The sequence below is a fragment of the Oncorhynchus nerka genome, linkage group LG27 (genome assembly GCF_034236695.1).
Source record: "Oncorhynchus nerka isolate Pitt River linkage group LG27, Oner_Uvic_2.0, whole genome shotgun sequence".
Classification (NCBI taxonomy): domain Eukaryota; kingdom Metazoa; phylum Chordata; class Actinopteri; order Salmoniformes; family Salmonidae; genus Oncorhynchus; species Oncorhynchus nerka.
In genome coordinates, this window is record NC_088422.1 from 33,142,017 (window position 1) to 33,158,638 (window position 16,622).

Sequence of the window (16,622 nt, forward strand, 5' to 3'; positions counted from 1 at the left end):
CAGGACAGCAGCACAATTAGACCCAACCAAATCATGAGAAAACAAAAAGATAATTACTTGACACATTGGAAAGAATTAACAAAAAAAACAGAGCAAACTAGAATGCAATTTGGCCCTAAACAGAGAGTACACAGTGGCAGAATACCTGACCACTGTGACTGACCCAAACTTAAGGAAAGCTTTGACTATGTACAGACTCAGTGAGCATAGCCTTGCTTATTGAGAAAGACCGCCGTAGGCAGACATGGCTCTCAAGAAAAGACAGGCTATGTGCACACTGCCCACAAAATGAGGTGGAAACTGAGCTGCACTTCCTAACCTGCTGCCCAATGTATGACCATATTAGAGAGACATATTTCACTCAGATTACACAGATCCACAAAGAATATCTACTGGGTGAAATTCCAGTGTGCCATCACAGCAGCAAGATTTGTGACCTGTTGCCACAAGAAAAGGGCAACCAATGAAGAACAAACACCACTGTAAAAACAACCCATATTTATTTTCCCTTGTGTACTTTAACCATTTCTACATTGTTACAACACTGTATATAAAATATGACATTTGTAATGTCTTTATTGTTTTGAAACTTCGGTATGTGTAGTTTACTATAAATGTGTATTGTTTATTTAACTTTTGTATATTATCTACCTCACTTGCTTTGGCAATGTTAACACATATTTCCCATGCCAATACAGCCCCTTGAATTGAAATGAGAGAGAGAGACAGAGAGAGAGAGAGAGACAGAGAGAGAGAGACAGAGAGAGACAGAGACAGAGAGAGACACACACACCACATGGACAGACAGCAGTAGGGATATTTAAAAGGGGTGTTTACCTGTACCTTCATTGTTTCTCCTTGTAGGGAGCTGTCACTGTCGTCATTGTCGTCGGGGCGTATCAGAACAGTGTTGCTAAGCAGGTGGTTCTGAACGGCCATGAGGTAGCGCAGGCTTGATGAGGCCACCTGGTAGAGGGGAAGGAGGGAGGGGGACTAAAAGTCAGTATGGAACAGCTAACACACTTCATCTACTGCTGATTGCTAAACAGACAGTCTGACCAGACAAAGCCAAATACACATACTGGCACAGTGGAGAGGAGCTTCTGGAAGTCATCCCTTGCGACAGTCTGACATTTAGTGATAAGAAGGCAGGATTCACGGACAACGGTCTTCAGGATGCAGTGCAGGAGTTCATCACTTAGTCTGGAGGGGAAACACAGGCGAGATAATGAGAGTGATTCAGCTGAACAACCCTGTTATACCAGAGAGCAGAGTCATATTGCATTATTATTAATCATGGCTACATTTTATGGCATCAGATTACTCAGTGAAACCACTCAGCTCTGGTTAGGGGAGGAATTGAGAATTATTTTTCAAGCAGTAATACATGACATTGGAAAAACTGTTGAGAAAATGTCTGCAAAAGCTGGACTCTACCTGTAGTGGTCATCTTCGTCGCTCCCAAATCTATTTTTCTGCAGCTGGTCAGCCAGGTTGGTGAGGATGACATCGCGGAGCTGAGACAGACCACTGTTCCTCTCCCCTGAAGATCACACACACAACTCCTTCAATACTTCCAGTGTATCAGATATTTGAGATACACACTCTAATCATGTTTGTGTTAAGAGTGTTCATAAAACCCAACGAGTAGGTCGCAACTATCACCTTCTGTCAGGACCAGCCTCAGCAGGCTGCTGAGTTCAGACTCCCCCTGATACAAAGTATTCAAACCCGAGCTATAGAGAGGGATGGATAGACAGACAATGACAGTAGGTGTCAATCACATCTGTAAGATCATGTCTTTACGTGTGTCCTGTGTTTATGGTTTTGTTCTGTACGGAGTTGTGTTTACCTGATAGCCAGGCACACTTCTCCCTGGATCTCTGGTCCGATCTGATCCACAGGAGCCATGAGCAGCTGCCACAGGAGCAGACCTGAACGCCGCACGCTCTCCCTGTTCTGCTCCGACTGAGGGTTGAAGAACCTGAACACCACCTGAACAGCAAACACCAATGTGTAAAAATTTGTGATTTAGACACCAGTTGGACTCAAAAAATAAATGAATAAAATCACGTCTTGTCTTATCAGTGATAATGGTACATTTACATTACATTTAAGTCATTTAGCAGACGCTCTTATCCAGAGCGACTTACAAATTGGTGCATTCACCTTATGACATCCAGTAGAGCAGCCACTTTACAATAGTGCATCTAAATCTTTTAAGGGGGGGTGAGAAGGATTACTTTATCCTATCCTAGGTATTCCTTAAAGAGGTGGGGTTTCAGGTGTCTCCGGAAGGTGGTGATTGACTCCGCTGTCCTGGCGTCGTGGGGAGTTTGTTCCACCATTGGGGGCCAGAGCAGCGAACAGTTTTGACTGGGCTGAGCGGGAACTGTACTTCCTCAGTGGTAGGGAGGCGAGCAGGCCAGAGGTGGATGAACGCAGTGCCCTTGTTTGGGTGTAGGGCCTGATCAGAGCCTGGAGGTACTGAGGTGCCGTTCCCCTCACAGCTCCGTAGGCAAGCACCATGGTCTTGTAGCGGATGCGAGCTTCAACTGGAAGCCAGTGGAGAGAGCGGAGGAGCGGGGTGACGTGAGAGAACTTGGGAAGGTTGAACACCAGACGGGCTGCGGCGTTCTGGATGAGTTGTAGGGGTTTAATGGCACAGGCAGGGAGCCCAGCCAACAGCGAGTTGCAGTAATCCAGACGGGAGATGACAAGTGCCTGGATTAGGACCTGCGCCGCTTCCTGTGTGAGGCAGGGTCGTACTCTGAGGATGTTGTAGAGCATGAACCTACAGGAACGGGCCACCGCCTTGATGTTGGTTGAGAACGACAGGGTGTTGTCCAGGATCACGCCAAGGTTCTTAGCGCTCTGGGAGGAGGACACAGTGGAGTTGTCAACCGTGATGGCGAGATCATGGAACGGGCAGTCCTTCCCCGGGAGGAAGAGCAGCTCCGTCTTGTAGTAACCAAGTAACCAAAATGATGTATTATTTGGACCTCCCCATATTATAAATTGGAAGAGGAATTGTACTCTACCCTAGCCTATTAGCTAGAAAGGTAACTCCAAACACATTTTCGCTAATATCAGCTGTTCAGCTGGTTGAACAAAGGTTAACCATGTGTTGGCCAAATATATGGAAAAGTCAAGAAAGCTGACCAGCACCAGCCATTTGCCACACTGGTAGCCTATTCATGGGAGATTTTTCAACACCTGTGTCAGATACTCCAGCGAGAGTAATTTGCTCATATGGATAAACTGTATTGTATACTACACCACTGACAGTTAAACAGCAAACTCCAGTACATTACAGGCTGCTGCCTATAGACATAGATTATAAATCACTGGCCACTTTAATAATGTCTTGGTATCTGGCATTACTCATCTCATATGTATAAAGTGCACTCTATACTTTTCTACGGTATCTTAATCACTTTAATTGTGTGTAAATATTGCATCACCCATCTCATATGTATATATTCTATACTACGCCACTGTATCTGAGTCCAATGCCACTCTGACATACGTATATATTCTTAATCCATTCCTTACTTAGATTTACGTGTATTTTGGGTATATGTTGTGAAAATGTTAGATATTACTGCACTGTCGGAGCTAGAAGTACAAGCATTTTGCCACACGCACAATAACATCTGCTAAACACGTGTATGTGATCAATTCTCCAGCTCCACTGTACCTGGAACACCACCAGGATGCAGCGGATGATGCAGGTGTCCCTGTTGACCATGGCTTTCTCCATGATGTCGCAGATGCTGCTGAAGTGGCGAGCCTCGATGGGGTGCTGCTTGCCCATGAGGGCGCCCAGGGGAAAGCTGCTGCTGCTGGCTGCCAGAAGGTTGAGCTGGTGGATGCACATGGCGCCCACATGGTGAAGCAGCTGGTTGATCACCTCTCCGGTGGCCACGGTCTCCTCTGCAGCAGGGAGCGAGGGGTAAGTCAACTCTTAACGGTACGATTTGACTTAAAAGGAAGAAGCTGGTTGAGACACTCTTCAGACTATAATTCTGCAGCACATAATTTGAGGTCAGCGTTGTTTTCTAAACAAGAGTAAAACTGTTTTGGTTACCTTTGGGTTCCTTGATGACATGACTGACGCCAAGCCTATGGCACACGTGATGGAAGGCCTGGTTGCCAGGGTTAGACCACTGGTCCATGTAGTCACTGGAGCAGCTCCAGATTAAGTTGTTGAGGGCGTCATAGCAGGCTCCTACAACACAAATGTCACATAAGCTCTACTTTGAGAACAGTGCACTTATCTAGAAATACATTTTAAAAAGCCAAATTCCTGAACAGGAGCTTACCCAGCCCTGCCACCTGGGCCCCCCTGCCTAGAGAACTGCCAGGTGCGTCAATGAGATCTGCCCGGCTACTGAACTGACCGTCAACTAGGTTGAATGCCAGACTGGATGAGAGGACTGGTCGGGGGAAACAAAGGAAAGCAGTCAACAAATATACCACTAACAGTGAAAAGGAGACTTGCCTAAAACACAACAGAGAAAAACAGTGGCGAGGAACATCTGCTCTTACTCTTCAGGGAGGACAAGCCGCTGGTCCCTCCAAACAGGGAGCGTGTGGCAGAGCTGCCAGACACTCCGGGCGGAGATGCCAGCATCACCAGGGACGTCCCACACACATACATGGGAGTCTTCCTCAGAGTCTTTAGAGGGAGGCCACAGCTAGTGTTTACTGCTGTGGAAGAGGAGCACAGACATGAGGGATGTGAAGTGTGAATCGCACAATGAGCAATGTGATGAGGATAATGAAGATTCAATCATATTTTACACTGCCTGGATATCACACATTTAACTGGGGGTGATACAAAAACTGTTGTGTTAGTGCCTTCAGGAAGTATTCACACCCCGTGACTTTTTCCACATTTTGTTGTGTTAGTCGGAATTTCAAATAGATTCAATTGAGATGTCGTCACTTTGTGTTCAACCACAAAGACCAGGGAGGTTTTCCAAGGCCTCGCAAAGGGACCCTATTGGTAGATAGGTAAAAATAAGCAGACATTGAATGTCCCTTTGAGCATGGTGAAGTTATTTGTAACACTTTGGTGTATCAATACACCCAGTCACTACAAAGATACAGGCGTCCTTCCTAACTCAGTTGCCGGAGAGGAAGGAAACCGCTCAGGGATTTCACCACGAGGCCAATGGTTTCCAGTTAGAGTTTAATGGCTGTGATAGGAGAAAACGGAGGATGGAGCAACAACATTGTAGTTACTCCATAATACTAACCTAAATGACAGAGTGAAAAGGAGAAACCTGTACAGAATAAAAATATTCCAAACCATGCACCCTGTTTGCAACAAGGCACTAAAGTAATACTGCAAATAATGTTGCAAAGCAATTACCTTTTTCTCTTGATTACAAAGTGTTATGTTTGGGGCAAATCCAATAAATTACTGAGTACCACTTGCAATATTTTCAAGCATAGTGATGGCTGCATCATGTTATGGGTATGCTTTAAATTGTTAAGGACTGGGGAGTTTTCAGGGTAAAAAAAAGGTTTATATATCTAAATAGTGTGAGGTCATTACCAGACTGCTCCTCCTTGACAGTGTTGGTGATGGCAGAGCCGGTGAGAGCGGCCAGCGTTGCGGAGTGGGATGCGCGAAAGCGTGACATGCGGCTCAGCAGCAGCTCGTTCAGACACTTGGACGACTCGCCCTCCTTTCGTATCAGGATCACTCTCTCCTGCAGGACGTCTGCCACACACAATCCTGTCTCTGTCTGCACCAGAGGGAGGAGGGAGAGAGGGGTGAGAGATGGGAAGGAGGGAGAGCCTTGTTGAGCATGGTCGAAAGGCTTGGAGAAACATCCTCACCGATAGCTGAAAGACATCCATGAAGACCGAGTGGCCTTTCTGGGTCTTCTCGTTGAGGCTGGCAGGAGACCACACCCAGTACAGGTAGGTTCCATCTGAGCACAGGTGCAGCGTGGACATGCTGCTGCCCACGGGGAAGTGGTGGGCTGGCATGAGAACGACCTGGCACACCTGAGACAGGTAGAAAGGTCAGTCTTTTGGAAGAGATACAGTACTGGATCACCCAATGTGTGGTGCTGGCCTGAGTTAGTGTAATTGAGGCCTGTTGCTAGGTGCCAGCTGCCGTACCTGCAGGGTGAAGGGGTCGATGACCTGGCACAGCTGATGAGGCTTGGCATCAAAGGAGGCGGAGCGGTGAAGAAGGCGGCCACTGCTGAACACCACCCAGCCGGGCTCCAAGTCCTCATTTCGACAGTACACAAACCCCCTGCACAAACACACAAAATAATGATCTCCATTTCCTCTGATATTTTGCTCAAAAAGTGAAATAAATCAGAGGGGGAATACAGTAGGGCAGAGGGGTTTTGAAGTTCAGGTCAGAAGGAGGGAACAGGAGAGTTAGAACAGGACATGAGGTAGCCCAATGGCTCCCTACTTATATGTACAGTATATACACTACATGTCAAAAATATGTGGACATCCCTTCAAATGAGTGAAATCTGCTATTTCAGCCACACCCGTTGCTGACAGGTGTATAAAATCGAGCACGTTGCCACGCAATCTCCATAGACAAACATTGGCAGTAGAATGGCCGTACTGAAGAGCTCAGTGACTTTCAACGTGGCACTGTCATAGGATGCCAATCTTCCAACAAGTACGTTCGTCAAATTTCTGCCCTCGTCAACTGTAAGTGCTGTTATTGTGAAGTGGGAGTCTCGGAACAACAAAGCAAAGTCCATACAGAAAATGGTTTGTCGAGATCGGTGTGGAAGAACTTGACAGGCCTGCAGAGTCCTGACCTCAATCCCATCGAACACCTTTGGAATGAATTGGAACACCGACTGCGAGCCAGGCCTAATCGCCCAACATCAGTGCCCGACCTCACTAATGCTCTTGTGGCTGAATGACAGTGTACCCCTGCACATCGACTCTGTACCTCGTGTAAATAGAAAAGTTATCGTTACTCATTTATTCCTCATGTTATTCTTTTTCTATTAGTTCTCAATTTCTCTCTCTGCATTGTTGGGAAGGGCCCGTAAGCATTTCACTGTGAGTCTTCACCTGTTGTTTACAAAGCATGTGACAAGTAAAATTGGATTTGAGGGTATTTTAAGTGAGGCACTCTCACTCTTTCTCTCTGCAGATATAGGCAGGGGTGTCATGTTACCTCAGTGTCCCGTGCAAACCGGAGCCCAGCTTGCTGATCCCTCTCCCAAAGGAGTTAGTGGTGTAGAGATAGAGCCCATCTGTGGCCAGGCAGCGCCCTAGGTCTGTGTCTGCAACAGCAGGGAGGATATAGAAAGAGTGAGGAACAGCAGAAGAGGGGGAGAAAAATGGAAGGGGGAGCAAAAAAACAGGAACGGAGGGGAGAGGGAGGACAGTATAGAGAAGAGGGGATAACAGGAGAAGGGGTGTGATTAAGCTACTGAAAGATAGCATAGCAAGTGTACACATGGTCTCACACACCCACAGCATTGGCCAAACAGAATCAAAGGAGACTAGTCAGCCAATCAACAAGAAAGGCAGGGAAAAATTCTTTTGGCTGAACCTGCCTGTAGTTTGCACTTGGCAGGTGAGAGGGATAAGCCCCTCAGCCCACAGCCTGCCAGCTCTACTAGATTCTTTAGCTGCCATTTCTCTGCTTCTCAACTGGCTTCCTATAGGAGAGCTGATGAGGTCCTATCACCTTACAGGGCTCTCCAAGGTCAGCCCATCGATTGAAGGAATCAAGCCATCACCCACCCTCCCTCTTTCTCCCTCAAACTTCTGCTAGTCATTACCCTGCCCTATAACCAACACACGATGCCCTCCTCAGAAGACTCAGCCAATGAGACAGAAGGATGACTCCATGTCTGCCCTTGGCTTAATGTTGGGAGTACTAAGTGGCTCCAGACAAAGGATCAAATAGAAATGATCTAAAGAGGTGAATGAATAAATCATAATCCAAATGAGAGGAAGGATTATCAGAGCCAGCAGGACATAGGCTGGTTGCTGTTGTCACCAGCTAACAACTACACTTGCAGTGCACTCACATACACATGACTCTATAATGGTACTGTGAAAATGAGGTGGCCCGGTATATATATAAAATATGATCACTAGACTGGAATATATTTAGAAAAAAAAGCAACCTCCGTTGAAACCCCCCCAGGTCCGGTTCAAAGGAAGTTTGACCCTATCCCAAGACCAATGGAGCTCTTGTTCACACACATACACACACAGGCTTACCTTTGCTCTCTGCCCCTCCAGCGCTGCTGTCAGGTGTAGGCAGCATGTCTTCAAAGCCCCAGGAGACCCTGTGCTTGCCCCCGAGCAGACAGGACGGGGAGCCTGGGCCCCCCTCCAGCACCAGGAGTCTGGGTGGGACAGATCGGGAGAGAAAGAGTTCACAATGAAGACAACACAGAAAAGGGACAACGGTGTCTCACCAAGCACATCCAGACATAAGGATACTAGACTCACCTGTAGAGCACATCAGCCACAGGGAGCTGGCCCAGGTCTGTCTGTTTCTGCAGCAGGTGAACTGTGTGGATGAAGGTCTTCAGGGACCCTCTGGAAACACAAAACGTGGAATGGGAGGGAGGGAAAGTCAGTGAAGTTAAGGTACCAGGTAGACCTAATAGTGTTAAAGAAAAGTTCCACCCAAAAACGATTGTTTTGGTATTTGTTTCATTAGTCCATCGTTGATATAGTCACAAAATGTTTTGCATGTCAGCAATCAAGTTAAGACAAACTTTGGAAATACAAAATGTGTCGTACCGGCTGTATTTCTGTATCAAGTTATATACAGTACCAGTCAAAAGTTTGGACACACCTACTCATTCAAGGGTTTTTCTTTATTTTTACTATTCTCTACATTGTAGAATAATAGTGAAGACATCAAAACTACAAAATAACACCTGTACTAACATGAATAATGTACTAACAAAAAAAGTTTTAATAAAATATATTTTTTATATATTTGTTTATTTAGATTCTTCAAAGTAGCCCTTTGCCGTGATGACAGCTTTGCACACTCTTGGCATTCTCTCAACCAACTTCATGAGATAGTCACCTGGAATGAATTTAAATGACCAGGTGATCCTTGTTAAAAGTTAATACATTTGAGCCAATCAGTTGTGTTGTGACACGGTAGGGGTGGTATTCAGAAGATAGCTGTATTTGGTAAAAGACCAAGTCCATATCGTGGCAAGAACAGCTAAAATAAGCAAAGAGAAACGACAGTCCATCATCACTTTAAGACATGAAGGTCAGTTAACCCAGAAAATGTTAAGAACTTTGAAAGTTTCTTCAAGTACAGTCGCAAAAACCATCAAGCGCTATGATGAAACGGGCTCTCATGAGGACGTCCACAGGAATGGAAGACCCAGAGTTACCTTCTCTGTATACATCAATGATGTCGCACTTGCTGCTGGTGATTATCTGATCCACCTCTACGCAGACAACACCATTCTGTATACCTCTGGCCCTTCTTTGGACACTGTGTTAACTAACCTCCAGACGAGATTCAATGCCATGCAACGCTCCTCCGTGGCCTCCAACTGCTCTTAAATGCAAGTAAAACTAAATGCAACCGATCGCTGCATGCACCTACCCGCCCATCCAGCATCACTACTCTGTGCGGGTCGGACTTAAAATATGTGGATAACTACAAATACCAAGATGTCTGGCTAGACTGTAAACTCTCCTTCCAAAGTTACATTAAACATCTCCAATCCAAAATTAAATCTAGAATCTGCTTCCTATTTCGCAAAACAAAGCATCCTTCACTCATGCTGCCAAACATACCCTCGTAAAACTGACCATCCTACCGATCCTCGACTTCGGCGATGTCACTTACAAAATAGCCTCCAACACTCTACTGAACAAATTGGATGCAGTCTACCACAGTGCCATCCGTTTTGTCACCAAAGCTCCATATACTACCCACCACTGCGACCTGTACGCTCTCGTTGGCTGGCCCTCGCTTCATACTCGTCGCCAAACCCACTGGCTCCAGGTCATCTACAAGTCTCTGCTAGGTAAAGCCCCGCCTTATCTCAGCTCACTGGTCACCATAGCACCGTAGCACGCGCTCTAGCAGGTATATCTCACTGGTCACCCCCAAAGCCAATTCTTCCTTTGGCCGCCTTTACTTCCAGTTCTCTGCTGCCAATGACTGGAACGAACTCCAAAAATCACTAAAACCGGAGACTCTTACCTCCCTCACTAGTTTTAAGCACCAGCTGTCAGAGCAGCTCACAGATCACTACACATAGCTCATCCAATCTACCTCATCCCCATACTGTATTTATTTATCTTGCTACCTGGTTAAATAAAGGTGAAATAAAAAAATGAAATAAAAAACCTCTGCTGCAGAGGATAAGTTCAATAGAGTTACCAGCCTCAGAAATTGCAGCGCAAATAAATGCTTCACAGAGTTCAAGTAACAGTCACATCAACTGTTCAGAGGAGACTGCGTGAATCAGGCCTTTATGGTCGAATTGTTACAAAGAAACCACTACTGAAGGACACCAATAAGAAGAAGAGACTTGCTTGGCCAAGAAACACGAGCAATGGACATTAAACCGGTGGAAATCTGTCCTTTGATTTTTGGTTCCAACAGCCGTGTCTTTGTGAGACGCAGAGTAGGTGAACGGATGATCTCCGCATGTGTGGTTCCCACCGTGAAGGATGAAGGTGTGATGGTGTTTTGCTGGTGACACAGTCAGTGATTTATTTAGAATTCAAGGCACACTTAACCAGCATGGCTACCACAGCCTTCTGCAGAGATACGCCATCCAATCTGGTTTGCGCTTAGTGGGGGTATCATTTACTTTTCAACAGGACAATGACCCAAAACACACCTCTAGGCTATGCAAGGGCTATTTTACCAAGGAGAGTGATGGAGTGCTGCTTCAGATGACCTGTCCTCCACAATCACCCTAACCTCAACCCAATTTAGATGGTTCGGGATGAGTTGGACTGCAAAGTGAAGAAAAAGCAGCCAACAAGTGCTCAGCATTTGTGGGAACTCCTTCAAGACTGTTATAAAAGCATCCCTCATGAAGCTGTTTGAGAGAATGCCAAGAGTGTGCAAAACTGTCATCAAGGCAAAAGGTGGCTACTTTAAAGAATCTCAAATATAGATTATAATTTGGATTTGTTTAACTCTTTCATAGTTGATGTCTTCACAATTATTCTACAATGTAGAAAATAGTCAAAATAAAGAAAAACCCTTGAAATGAGTAAGTGTGTCCAAACTTTTGACTGGTACTGTATGTCTTGAAAACTTTTTGGAACTACACTGAGTGTACAGAACATTAGGAACACCTGCTCTTTCCATGACAGACAAGGTGAATCCAGGTGAAAGCTATGATCCCTTGTTGATGTCACCTGTTAAATCCACTTCAATCAGTGTAGATGAAGGGGAGGAGACAGGTTAAAGAAGGACTCCTAAGCCTTGGACATGGATTGTGTATGTGTGCCATTCAGAGGGTGAATGGGGGTTTTCACACTCAACAGTTTCCCTTGTGTATCAGGAATGGTCCACCACCCAAAAGACATCTAGCCAACTTGACACAACAGTGGGAAGCATTGGAGTCAACATGGGCCAGCATCCATGTGGAACACTTTTGACACCTTGTAGTCCATGCCCCGATGAATTGAGGCAAGTCCGGAGGCAAAGGGGAGTGAAATTGAATATTAGGAAGGTGTTCCTAATGTTTTGTACACAGTGTATATCAACAATGGACAAATTAAACAAATACCAAAAGAAAGTTCCCCTTTAACACAAAAGAGAATGTTGTGCCATGCTTCAGCTGTGTAGCCATTTCTTGATCTGCATTATTTATATAATCTTAGAAGTCACATTGAGATGTACATATCTTTTCCAAGTGAGCCCTGGCCAAGAAAGAAGCTTACATATAGTTCAACAATAGACAAAAATATATATAAAATGAATGGAAGATAAAATGGTGCAAAAGAGAGCAGGTTTAAAAACATGTGCAGTCTGGTCAGCAGCCCTCCAATCCAGAATTTAAAATCAATTGGAATAAAATGATCTAATTTTAAGTCCTTCTGGAAAGTGTTCCAGGACGATGGGACAGCATAGTTAAGCACTCTTACCAGACTCAGTTTGTGTGTTGTTTACAGTATAATATCACATGTACTTTCTGCTTTAGTGTCGTCATCATATAATATATTTGAAAGACATTCCATTTGTCATTGACGTTGTGTGTTTATATGCCTGTGAGTGTGGCGAGCTGGTGACATCACACTGACAAGAAACAGTTAAGCTACTTTGACCATAAAAAAAAGAAAGAACACAGTGATAAGGCACACCCGAACCATCAGGGGAGACAGAGGATAGCCAAGCTCTTTAACTTCCCACCACTGTTGGTGAAATAGAGGGCACCAGAGCTGGATGGTTCCCCAACACAATGGGCTCTATGCCTCTACAGAGGGCACACAAAGGGCAGAGGGTTCTGGTTAACAAGTGAAGCTCAGTTGTCAACAGCAGAAGCCGGGCTGCAGCCACAGGTGAAAGAAAAGAGTGCTTTCCTCTGTGACCTCGGTCAGGGGTTTTCTAACTGGGGTCCACGGATACCATGTTCATGACTCTGCGTCCAGTATGAAGGAAGTTAAAAAGGTCGTTTCACAAGCCAATAGCGTTAGCGCAATGACTAAGTCTTCAGGAACAGTGTAATGCTAGTGTGATGCTATTTACAGTCATTGTAGCTAATAACAGGGGTTTTTCTGTATACTGTTCACTTTTCGGGATGGAAAAACAGTGTGTGTCAACTTAAATAAACAACCAAAACCAAATAGAAAGCACGCAGAAAAGATAGAATTTTAAATATTCTACTGTTAGTCAATGCCACTCCGACGTTGCTCGGTTAATATGTGTAGGTATATATATATATTTTTTTTAACCTTGATTTAACTAGGCAAGTCAGTTAAGAACAAATTATTATTTTCAATGACGGGCTAGGAACAGTGGGTTAACTGCCTGATCAGGGGCAGAACGACAGATTTGTACCTTGTCAGCTCGGGGATATGAACTTGCAATCTTTCGGTTACTAGTCCAACGCTCTAACCACTAGGCTACCCTGTCGCCCCAAATATGTGTAGGTATGTAAATATGTGTAGGTGACCAGAAGATTAGATTGTATTTTGATAATAGCAATAGCATCTTTGAGAACTAACAATCAAATGAAAGCTAGACAGTCAGGAGGAATAGAACATTCTAATACCCCAGCATTCAGGGCACACCAATGATGATTGAGCATAGGAACACAGCAATAGCCATGGCAAAATGCATAGAATTGCAGGACATTATCTCTCAGCTAAAAGGAAAAATAGTAGCATTGCAAAAAGGTGCTTTACAACAGCTAAATGTTGTCTATGTCGCCACGATGCCTTTACATTTCTAGCTAGAATATGTTAGAGTTTACACTTCCTCTTTCAATGAACTGTGGGGAGGTTAAAACAATGAAACTGTCTTCCAAATCTATTCATTTTAAAATGTGGATTACTTCTACTTGCCATTATCATTCACCTGAGACAATACGGGATTATATATATATTTTTTGCTAAAATATGATGGGGGTCCCTGGGTTGCCAGTTTGCCTGGGCGGGAGTCCCTAGGAAAGAAAAGTCTGAAAACCCCTGACCTAGGTGACCAACAAGACCCCTGTTCAACAAGCATCACTGACATAGCAAACAAAAACTGAAAGGACTTTTTCAAATATAAAGAAAGAGAAGATTATATTTAGTGAACAACTGTGGCTAGCTAGGTCATTGAAAGTGGAAACAGAAATGGGATGACACTTGAGGGCTTGCCTAATCACCATTTGAGCAGTATTAGAAAGCTGGAGTAAATGAGCCAGACGGCTAAGCAGACTCAAGTGACCCGGCATACTATTCTCTCCTCTTTATGTGTGGTGTGCTCTGTTAAGCGTGTGGTCTCACCTGGCACAGGCGAGAGCTACCAGGGCAGCGGCAGCATTCTCCCTCTGCCTGTGTGCGTGGAGCACGTATGTAGGAGCCTGGCCCTGCTGAGTCTGTGCTGTCTGCTGGACCCCCTCCTCCAGCCAGGAGCAGAGCAGCCCTTCTAGGCCATTGAGGCAGTCAGCAGGCTCCTTGCTGAGGCTGAGGGGCTGGCAGTCACGCAGGCAAGACAGCAGTACCTCCGCCGTGACCCCACAGAGCGCCGGGTCACTGCGTGTCTGGGACTGCAGGAGGGGGAAGACCAGTAGCAGCCCCATGCGGGAGGTGAAAGGAGCCTGTTCAGGCTGCTGCAGCAGACCTTGTCGTTTTAGCAGGGCCAGGGCCTCCTCATCGCCCCCTCCAGCCCCCTCCCGGTCCTGCTGCTCCTCCAGGGCCAACTGACGCTGAGCCCCCCACAGGCCCCGCAGAGCATTCAGACGGTATTCCAACAGGCGGGCATACGCATTGCTTTGGTTACCACAGACTGCACGGAGACGCTCGGCTAGCTCGGCAGGGTTCTTTGTCTCGAATGTGAGGATCTAGAAGAGATAGAAAGGAAGAGTGTGAAAATGTGAGGGATACAGAAAATAGCCATGAAGATCTGTAACTAAGAGGAGTTGGTTTAATCCTTGGGGAGACAATGGGTGGAGATCTCAAAGCGATGACGGCATCCAGTATAGTGCACTGACTGTAAATCACCATCTAGCTGGGGTCTGGCAACCTCTAAAATACAATTTACAACAGAGCACTGCTTCACTATGAGATAATGTGTAGCTAAATTGAATATGCGGGAGGAAAAGGAGGTTAGACCCTTTAATTCTAATGATAGTCATTAAAGAATCAAAACACATGTGTGGAAATAACCTGGGATACTCCTTGTTGTATTTATAACCCACAGTCATTTCACATTTAAATTGTATTCATGGTGCAGATGTTCTTACCAAAAGAAACAGACAGATACAGCATTACATAAACAACAAAATAAGCAGTTTGAAAGAGAGATTGTGGGGTTATTTCAGAAGAGGTGTGCATCATCTGCACTTATGCAGCATTTCAACCAGGTATCGATTACAGTGTCTACTCTAAGACTCCATAACACCATTTAGCAGGCACGTTTTTTTCTTTAGATATGCGACTAATGTTACGGTAAAATCCCTTCATTGGAGACTGGGATTGTTCACCGACCCTCTCCACCTTACTCTGCAGAAAGGATGCTCCTCTACAGCTAGATTTCCATCCAATTGGAGAAAGATTCTAGAAGCTGCATAAAGAAAATATGCACATTTTTCCCAACAGTGGTGTTTCACCAAATGGACTTGTTGCAGATAAAAGATCAGTGCCTGACAACATAGGGCACAACATTTTCGTTTTCATGTCCCGAAAAACTCACATTTTCAATATGTTCCCAACACATTTTCAACTGCACCGATACATTTGTCACTAAAACTGTTACACGTTAAATACCAAATGTGACTACTCAGCAGCTCGCAGATACAGATATAGTGCGGGTAGGCTAGTCTACATTATTATGGATAAGAGCAAAAATATTTTATTTCTCAAAAGGCAGTCAAGCATCGATCATCATGTCACCAGAATAAGACCATAGATATTTATTGGAAAGGAGCATCAAGCTCATCACCGTGCACTTTCACCACCCTATGAAGTTCATCATAATGCATTTCATCTGTAGCATAATAAACTGCATGGTTTCCCAAGTCGTAGTGAGAGGTCCACACACCATATGATTGTGTGACTCCAAATTTACTTCGATATGATGGTTATTATATCAATATCTGCGCATAAAAGCGTTCCCACCGCCATTTTATGCATAATTAATTTTACAGACACAAAATGTATCCCACTATGTCGAACGAACAAATGATCTTTACAAAATTGTACCGAAACTTCCTGTTTTCATCACAGCTGTCATGTTTTTTTTTTTTAAACGGTATGACTTTACTCGCATAAAAAACTATGGATGGAAACGTGGTTAGTGATGCTGATAAAAATAGCCTGAATCGAAGCGCCCATGGGCTGCTGGATGAAATGATCAATCATGAGTTTGGCTACATTAACCCAAAAGAGACATGCATATGGAAACATTCCCACTGTGCTAATGGCCCCTGTAGATGGCCTCCATAAAGACCAGAGGAAGCTGCTTGGAGAGGCTGGAGGACTTAACCAAACCACACGTTTTAATGTTTCTACTACTCTCTGATAGGGAAATTACAATGTCCACAGAGCCCCTAATAACCCCAACACATCCTACAGCAATGAGTGTTGCACTACGTTACCTCCTCACATCATTTTTATTTAACTAGGCAAGTCAGTTAAGAACAGATTCTTATTTACAATGACGGCCTACCCCAGCCAAACCCTAACAATGTTGGGCCAATTGTGCGCCGTCCTAAGGAACTTCCAATCACGGCCGTTTGTGATACAGCCTGGAATCTAACCAGGATTAGTGACACCTCTAGCACTGAGATGCAGCACCTTAGACCACTGTGCCACTCGGGAGCCCTACATAAGAAGAATAAGGTTAGTGAGAGCAGGGGGAAGGGTGGATGGTGGTGACAGTACAATAACTAGAGGCACACTGCAGATGCTCAGGTTACATGCCATCCATCCTTCCACTGCAG

The 16,622-nt window shown here is 45.0% G+C and overlaps 1 protein-coding gene across 2 annotated transcripts in view; it reads right to left on the reverse strand.

Annotated features, from left to right (window-relative positions):
• Positions 1 to 16,622, reverse strand: part of LOC115111617 (probable E3 ubiquitin-protein ligase HECTD4) — a 68,130-nt gene that overhangs the window by 48,940 nt on the left and 2,568 nt on the right. The window contains exons 2-17 of one of the 2 annotated variants that reach the window (XM_029637863.2): positions 13,966 to 14,522; positions 8,476 to 8,565; positions 8,242 to 8,369; positions 7,181 to 7,289; positions 6,142 to 6,280; positions 5,854 to 6,024; positions 5,567 to 5,759; positions 4,552 to 4,713; positions 4,326 to 4,439; positions 4,091 to 4,231; positions 3,701 to 3,936; positions 1,853 to 1,995; positions 1,666 to 1,736; positions 1,438 to 1,543; positions 1,083 to 1,203; positions 844 to 966 (exon numbers count right to left, since the gene is read on the reverse strand). In XM_029637863.2, the coding sequence (XP_029493723.2) occupies positions 844 to 966; positions 1,083 to 1,203; positions 1,438 to 1,543; positions 1,666 to 1,736; positions 1,853 to 1,995; positions 3,701 to 3,936; positions 4,091 to 4,231; positions 4,326 to 4,439; positions 4,552 to 4,713; positions 5,567 to 5,759; positions 5,854 to 6,024; positions 6,142 to 6,280; positions 7,181 to 7,289; positions 8,242 to 8,369; positions 8,476 to 8,565; positions 13,966 to 14,522 (2,604 nt within the window). Of the gene's footprint in view, positions 1 to 837; positions 967 to 1,082; positions 1,204 to 1,437; positions 1,544 to 1,665; positions 1,737 to 1,852; positions 1,996 to 3,700; positions 3,937 to 4,090; positions 4,232 to 4,325; positions 4,440 to 4,551; positions 4,714 to 5,566; positions 5,760 to 5,853; positions 6,025 to 6,141; positions 6,281 to 7,180; positions 7,290 to 8,241; positions 8,370 to 8,475; positions 8,566 to 13,965; positions 14,523 to 16,622 lie in introns of both variants that reach the window. The other variant, XM_029637862.2, reaches the window with a different exon arrangement.